At 37.5% G+C, this 8795-nt stretch overlaps 1 protein-coding gene across 1 annotated transcript; it reads right to left on the bottom strand.

Moving 5' to 3' along the window:
* Nucleotides 1-7622: 7622 nt before the first annotated feature.
* On the bottom strand, nt 7623-8309 carry LOC147637721 (uncharacterized). Its single transcript, XM_086799021.1, has one exon. The coding sequence runs from the start codon at nt 8307-8309 to the stop codon at nt 7623-7625; it is 687 nt and encodes a 228-aa protein (XP_086655147.1).
* Between the last annotated feature and the right edge of the window lie 486 nt (nt 8310-8795).

Genomic DNA, 8795 nt, shown 5'->3' with positions numbered 1-8795 from the left:
TTATTTCTTTTAGGATTTTTGGAGCAAATATTCTTACTCTATCACTTTCCTAATGTTTCTAGCCTTATTGTCTCACTCTTATCTAAGTGCAATCTCTTTCCTTCTTGAAATCTATATTAAAAGAGATACATATATGTCTTGGGAGGGACCTTACAATATTGTAAGGTTTCCCCCTTCCAAAATAGGGAAAACACTTAAGATAGTCTACTAAGTCTTAACTTGGAGAAAATTTCCTACTCGTCGATACCTTGACCATGCAGAGATTCAAGGATATGATTTATAGGTAAGACCTAGTCCTATCCTGCAAGGGGAGCGTGGTCTTCTAAAAATCAAATCACCCACCATAAGATAATTGATCATAATTTGGGAAACTACTAATCTTGATTCTAGGAGACAACGTTTTTGTCCTCATCCATGTAAGGCACAACCGCTTGCCTAGTCTTCTAGAATAGAGTTGCCCCAAGAACCTATTTATCTAGCGTAAGGCTTTCACTTAATCTATTGGAAAGCTACCCGACTAATTGGGTCCACCCGTCCGTAGGATGGTGCCATCAGGCATTCCATCCTCCCACTTTCTACCCTACTCACATGTCAATTTGTCTTCTAATTAATCCTACCACACTGTTTGACATAAATAAACATGTTCTCTAATTAAGACCCTTTCACAAGGTTCGTTAAAATAGCCTCTTTCCACAATATAATAATGCCAAAGATAAGATTTATAGAAAAAAAGTTTATACAAGAATCAATTTCATACAAGCCAAACCGGCTCTCTTATTCTTTTCCTTTATACTACCGATGATCTAGAATTCAGCCTTCCAGCCTCTACATGCTGGGCAAAACCCTACGGGACCATACACCTCATCGTCGACGGCCGTCGCCGCCCGGCTGGCAAGGACTCAAGCTGGCCTGTCACCCCCTCACGCTCCGTCGCTCGATCCTCCTGCCCCTCAGAGGGATGTCTATGTGCTAGGGTGGGCTTATTCACCCACTAGCCTGGGCCCTCAGAATTAGGCAACATCCATACCACTCACTCTCAAACAGGTGAGCCTCATTCTCCCAATGGTATGAGAGATACCATGGGCCGACTCCGGGCCTTACTAATGTCTCCACCGTCCGGCTACACAAAGCACAAGAAAGGGGCAGCGTCAAGGTAGCGAGAAGTTGTACCTGTACCTTAATTTAACCAAGATAACAATCCATTTACTCAACTAAACCATAAGACTAGAATCCACATTACCTTCTTAAGAAAACAACCCTTTCACAAAGATTTTAGCATTTCAACTTGAGATTGCGATAAGACATTCTTTATTAAGGCATATGTTATTATTTAAAAAAATAAAAACTTTAATTAGTAAATCAATCAAATAGATCACTATTAACAATTAATAGAGAAGATGGGGCCATACCTCAACCCCTAAGAATGATATATAATTGAAAAACAAAAAATATATATACCTTATAGAAATTTGTCGTTTATCATTGTCTTTGCTTGTTAAAAAGAGTTTTAGAACTTGATATATGAGAATAGAGAGTCTTCTAATACCTTCTCTTACAATTGAAATCATCCAATCATCCTGAAGCTTATCTCCTCTTACTCGTACTATGACTTTTCTCTGTTTCGAAGGTCTATGGCAAAGTAGCCTTCTCTTGCAGGGCTACGGCATACTATTCTTTCTTTAAAAGAAAAAGCTATGGAGTATTAGTCTCTTCCTCATAAAGGTCATTGCAAGCTAGATTTTGTTTCCAAGAGATTAGATAAGAATGAAGGGATATATGCATCTCAAGGTCTAGAATCACCTTGTGGCTACTAGATACATTCTTACAGTTTCCCTGTGTAGAGACCTTGACAGCACCATCGATTTTTTTTAGCCATAACTCTCTGATAAAAACTCAAAATATGGTCATGTAACCACTCAAAAGAACGGGAAGGCATCTGGTCTGCAAGTAGAATAGATAAAAACGTTTGTATATATAGCTGCAAACACGCCATATTTAGAAACGCGTTGCTTTTTCATATTTTTAGTGTGCATGGACTCTAAATATGTAAAAGTACTCTTAAAATGATCTCCTATCACCTAAATTTGAATTTCTATTTTTGGAGATACTTATTTCTTAATAGAACTATTCTTGTCTTCTTATTTCTTTTAGGTTTTTTGGGTAATATTTTTACTCTATCACTTTCCTAATGTTTCTAGCCTTATTGTCTCACTCTTCTCTAAGTGCACTGTCTTTCCTTCTTGAAATCTATATTAAAAGAGACACATACATGGCTTGGGAGGGACCTTACAATCTCCCTCACTTAAAAGATTCGAGATGTCCTCATCTCGCGAGCTGGGGTAGTATCTAAGTAAATCATCCTGTCTCTTCCAAAGTGGTGTCCCCACTAGGTAGAAATCTTCTTTTATCTAAACATTGTTCCTAAAGAGTCCCTTATTTTATGTGTTTGGCTCGTTTTGTTGTGCCCCCAAACGGTCTTTATTATTCTAAAGTTAATTGGCCTTATTATCCTAAGTTCATGCGTCCATATACCTCTCATACGATATGAACCTTTTTAAAAAAAATCAGAATCCTTCCTTATGAATTCCTTATTCTATACCCCTATGTAATATGGTACTTGACAAATTGTCATGGAAAAACGTGAGGGAATCAATCCTTTATGCAATCTAACCTATGATAGCAATTGCATAATCAATCCTTTATGTAATCTAACCTATTCTATACCCCCATGTAATATGGTACTTGACAAATTGTCATGGAAAAATGTAAGGGAATCAATCCTTTATGCAATCTAACCTATGATAGCAATTACATGATCTTAGTATCATCTTCTAGAATACCTCTATTCATCATGCTCATTACTTCACATGAATCTTGCACCAATTCTCTTCTATTTACTCATAGAATTACTTGTTGAATTCTCTTCTATTTACTCATAGAAATACTTGTTGAATTCTCTTCTATTTACTCATAGAAATATGTGTTGAATTCGGTTATCTTTAACCCTGCTATCCCATAGAAATACTTGTTGAATGCTATCCCATAGAAATACTTGCTATCTTTAACCCTGCTATCCCATAGAAATACTTGTTGAATTCGGTTATCTTTAACCCTGCTATCCCATAGAATTACTTGTTGAATTCGGTTATCTTTAACCCTGCTATCCCTATTTCTTGACCTAATTTTGCTCTAGCTCATGATTCATTGTAGCCAAGGGTGGGCTTGATGTTCCTCTTTAATTAGGGGACCTCTTCTTGATTAGCATGGAAGGACTCATGTCCTTCTTGACACTTTCCATATAAAAAACTTTATCATAGTCTCTGGCTATAATTATGGCTTCTGAAATAGAGGATGGTTTTGCATTCTTGACGAGGTTATTCAAAGGTAGATTAAGCTTCCAAATGAATCGATGGAGAAGAGTTACCTCATCCATATTTGGAGAGCTAATCAGAGAAGTTTAGCAAGAATTTGGTGGTATTCTTCCAGGGTCTTCCCTTTCTTGGGTTAGCTCCAAAAATTTATTAATTTTATCTTCTCAAAATCCTGGAGGAAAAAACCTTCACCCACACACACGAGGTGTACTTTCATGGCATCCCATAACTGATTTTGGTTCTAGTGGTTGGATTGACAATAATACTTTCAACTAATTTGGCATTTCTTACGATTTTTAGACAAGCAAGGAAGAACTTGCTTCTTTCATTGTATCCCCATGAAAAGTTCAAAACTATTAAACACTTATCATAGCACCACATCTAAAGGCACTCAGGAGGAATAATACATCTGAGATCTTCATTTTTTGAGAATTACACATCTGCTGCCTTGGGACTGACACATACAAAGATTATCAGGATTAACACGTCTGAGATGATTAGTTTTCTAAAAATTACACATCTAGTATCTTGGGATTAACACATCTAAGAGCATGATCCTTTGGAAATTACACATCCGAATTTAGACCCATGTTTGTCTGAGATGGGTTCAAGATCTTGGATGATCGTCCTAGTGTAAAGCGTCCAATGGATGGCATTCACACGTCAACTATTCAAACCTTAATGGAGTTATAATCTTAATAATTTATAATATGCAAATTAATGAGATATATCCTGAAAATTTCTCTAAACAAAGTTTTGGTCTATCCTTCTAGTTATTCAATCTCTCACTAGTTTCTTAAGTTGATCACCCTATGTTTTTCCTCAAAAGGTTTCCTCCCCAATCTTATTTCTCAAATTTATTGTACAAATATCTTGCATGTGCACCCCCAAGATACAAGGACAATTTCATAGGATGATTCTCTCAACATGTGAGGATATTCAAACCACTTCTATGCCCAGTAGAGATGATTGATTCATCCTCATATGACAAACAATCACTTTTTTTAATCCCTTGATAGTTAACCTTCACTCTGATACCAATTGTAAGGTTTCCCCCTTCCAAAATAGGGGAAACACTTAAGATAGTCTACTAAGTCTTAACTTGGAGAAAATTTCCTACTCGTCTCTCGATACCTTGGCCATGCAGAGATTCAAGGATACGAGTTATAGGTAAGACCTAGTCCTATCCCGCAGGGGGAGCGTGGTCTTCTAAAAATCAAATCACCCATAGGGTAATTGATCATAACTTGGGCAACTACTAATCTTGATTCCTAGAGACAACGTTTTCTTCCTCATCCATGCAAGGCATAGCCGTTGGCCTAGTCTTCTAGAATAGAGTTGCTCGAGAATCTATTTATCTAGCATAGGGCTTTCACTAAATCTGTTGGAAAGCTACCCGACTAATCAGGTCCACCCGTTTGTAGGATGGTGCCGTCGGGGCATTCCATCCTCCCACTTTCCACCTTACTTACGCGTCAATTTGATTTCTAACTAATCCTACCACACTGTTTGACATAAATAAACATGTTTCTTAATTAAGACCCTTTCACAAGGTTCATTAAAACAACCTCTTTCCACAATATAATAATGCCAAAGATAAGATTTATAGAAAAAAAGTTTATACAAGAATCAATTTCATACAAGCCAAACTGGCTCTCTTATTCTTTTCCTTTATACTACCGATGATCTAGAATTTGGCCTTCCAGCCTCTACATGGGCAAAACCCTATAGGACCATACATCTCATCGTCGGCCGCCATTGGTGAGGACTCAAGTCGGCATGTTGCCCCCTCAGGCTCCGTCGCTCGATCCTCCCACCCCTTAAAGGGATGTCTAGGTGCTAGGGTGGGCTTATCCACCGCACTAGCCTAGGCCCTCAGAACTAGGCAGCATCCATACCACTCGCCCTCAAACGGGCAAGCCTCATTCTCCCAGTGGTATGAGGGATACCATGGGCCAACTCCCATGGTATGAGGGATACCATGGGCCAACTCCGGGCTTTACTAACATCTCTGCCGTAGTCTGGCTACACAAGCACAAGAATGGGACAGCGTCAAGGCACGGAGAAGTTATACTTGTACCTTAATTTAACCAAGATAACAATCCATTTACTCACAACTAAACCATAAGACTAGAACGTTACCTTCTTAAGAAAATAACCCTTTCATAAAGATTTTAGCATTTCCACTTGAGATTACGATAAGACATTCTTTCTTAAGGCATATGCTATTGTTTAAAAGAATAAAAACTTTAACTAGTAAATCAATCAAACAGATCACTATTAACAATTAATAAAGAAGCCGGGGTCATACCTCAACCCCTAAGAATGATATATAATTAAAAAATAAAATATATATATACCTTATAGAAATTTATCATTTATCGTTGTCTTTGCTCATTAAAAAGAGTTCCAGGACTTGATATATGAGAATAGAGAGTCTTCTAATACCTTCTCTTACGATTGAAATCATCCAAGCATCCCTAAGCTTTATCTCCTCTTACTCGTACTCTGACTTTTCTCTCTTTCTATGGCAAAGTAGCCTTCTCTTGCAAGGCTACGGCATACTTCTCTTAAAAGAAAAGCTATGGAGTAGTAGTCTCTTCCTCATAAAGGTCATAGCAAGCTAGATTTCTTTTCCAAGAGATTAGATAAGAATGAAGGGATATATGCATCTCAAGGTCTAGAATCACCTTGTGGCTACTAGCTGTATTCGCACAGTTTCCCTGTGTAGAGACCTTGACAGAACCAACGAATTGTTTCAGCTATAACTCTCTAATAAAAACTCAGAATATGGTCATGTAACCACTCAAAAGAATCGGAAGGCATCTTGCCTACAAGATCTTGCCTACAAGCCATCTCAAAAGTAAAATAGACAAAAAATGTCTGTATATAGCCGCAAAAGTGCCATCTTTAGAAACGCGTTATTTTTCCACATTGTTAGTGTGCATGGACTCTAAATATGTAAAAGTACTTTTAAAATGACCTCCTATCACCTAGATTTGAATTTCTATTTTTGGAGATACTTATCTCTTAATAGAACTATTGTTGTCTTATTATTTCTTTTAGGATTTTTGGAGCTAATATTTTTACTCTCACTTTCCTAATGTTTCTAGCCTTATTGTCTTTGAAAGTTAGACTGAACATTTCTCATCAACATCAGAGATTCAGATACTTCAAAACCAAAACTTTGACCCTTGACAACTTTTGCAACTTCCCTCATAAGAGTTTGACATTCCGTTTGAATCCTCCAGCGATCAAAATCAGTCTCAATCAACTTGTGTAGGTTTATTTGGCCATGTGCTATGAAAATGTGACACCAATATGCAAGAAACCTACTGAGATGTATACAAACCAAGTTTGCTCTGAAATCTAAAAATTTCATAAAAATCAGGAAAATAATCCGCATATAATCCTCTGGAATCCTCTGAACCTGTTTAGATGTGATCTGATCCACAAACCATAAAAACTGATCACTATGCATCCTATAATGCATTCTTCTTTGACCAATCAGCAACTTCAAAATCTGCAACACATGAATATCTGAATTTTGACAATCTGCCATCATCTGTATTTTAGAATTTGTCATCCACATCTGACAACCCATTTTGCACAAATTCACCTCCAATCTGTCATCAACTTGAAAGCACACATCATTCAACAAAAATATATTTGAATTGAGAACAACTTTTTCCACATCCATTTTAGAATGCACATCCATCAAACTTAAGCTTAAAATTGCATCATCCTGCATGTCAAACATCATATGCTGATCCTCCAAACTTGTCAAACATGCTTTATACTCTTCAATGACTTGCTCTTGACAATCCTCCTGCTCAATTTGATCCATAAGACCTGTATTTGATTCAGACCAAAAATCAATCCACTTGGTCAAATTCTTTGCAACTGAAACATCTCCTTGCTGAATATCAACCTGTGACATCAAAATATGTCCTTCAAAACATTCAGAGTCAAAATTCTGATTTCCCTGATCATCCACAATATCACTTATATCAGTCTAAAAATCCGCTTGAATCCGCCAACTATCAAAATTAGCATCTGGAAACTCCTCTGGTATTCCTGCAGCACCTGAAATTGAAATGTGACCATAACAATTATCTGCAACAACCATGCTTTGATGTACAAGAACGGATTTTGCTCTTGTTTTGCCATATTCCTCTGAAATACACCTGCTAGCTGGAAATTCCTCCCACTGGTTTTTTGATTGCAAAATCTGTTTATAGGGTTCAAATATCAATTCTGCATATCTTTTGGCTGCAAATCCTTCTGTGCGGATCTTTGTGGTGGAAATTCTTCTTGAACTGACATATTTGCCAAAAATTCCTCTTCAGCAAATCTGATTTCAGGGAATTCCTCCTGAGTTGATTCTTTATCTATAATTCCACACACATCATCCATGGAACCTAAAAACAACTGAATCACATCCTCCTCTTCGTTCATCTTGGTATCCGCCTCTTCAATTGCGCTTTGAATGACATGAACAACATCATTGCTATGTATGATCTGCTTCTCCTCACAACATTCCTCAGATGCAAGTGACATATGTAACCTAATGTTGAGCAATGAATCTTCCTCTTCCACTCCATGAGCATACTCTAGTGGTAGGTTAGGGGTATCTAGGGGTTCTTCTAGGCTCTCTTGGCCAACCTCCTTTTGCACCTCCTTCTCCTCCATCTTTGGTATCCCCACTTGATGGCTTTCAAACTCCATGCCAACCCAAACATCATCATCATCACTTGACTCCCCTTCAAACTCATCCTCATATGCATCTCTCAACTTCTCACATGCTTTTTGTAACTTCCCAATGCTTTTCCTACTTGAACATGACCTTTGCCTATCTCCTTTGTGATCAGCTAACCATTCATATGCATTCTCTAAGTCATCCTCAAAATCCGCCAACCTTTCAAATGCAGTCTCCATTTCCTCCCAAGATGATGCTTTATGCACTTTATGGATGATTTTATGAAACTTTGTGCACAGGTCAACCATACACCATTTCCTACATGCATCTTTATTTGAGCACTCATCAATTGCACATGGACAATCCTCTACCTCATGCTTTCGACTCATGCAAATCTTGCACTTCTTCTTCTTCTTCTTTTTACCTCCCATTATGATCACGTCATTAAAATACAACAATCATATTCAGCCCTCAAGAGAAAGATGCACCACACCAATCCGAGACCCATTAAATTTGCTAAACGGAGACCCACGGATGTTGTACCGGGATCCACAAAGTTCATTTAATTGGTTGCTTAAAATTGATTGAAATATTTTAAATTGATAATATTATGATTTCTCCTTGAAAAAATTACCATAAAAAGTTACCTTCTGGCTGCAAAGCAAATTCAGTCTGCAAATCAGAAAAACTGTCAAACTGTGTTGTCAAACTGTCAACTGCATTGT

This window comes from Cibotium barometz, chromosome 6 (genome assembly GCF_041138505.1).
Source record: "Cibotium barometz isolate CiBa-2024 chromosome 6, ASM4113850v1, whole genome shotgun sequence".
Lineage (NCBI taxonomy): Eukaryota > Viridiplantae > Streptophyta > Polypodiopsida > Cyatheales > Cibotiaceae > Cibotium > Cibotium barometz.
Note: the sequence above shows the minus strand (reverse complement) of the source record. Positions and strands in the feature narration are given on the sequence as shown.

Coding starts and splice junctions, on each gene's coding strand:
- LOC147637721 (XM_086799021.1), bottom strand. CDS start 8,309: ATGGAGACTGCATTTGAAAGGTTGGCGGATTTTGAGGATGACTTAGAG.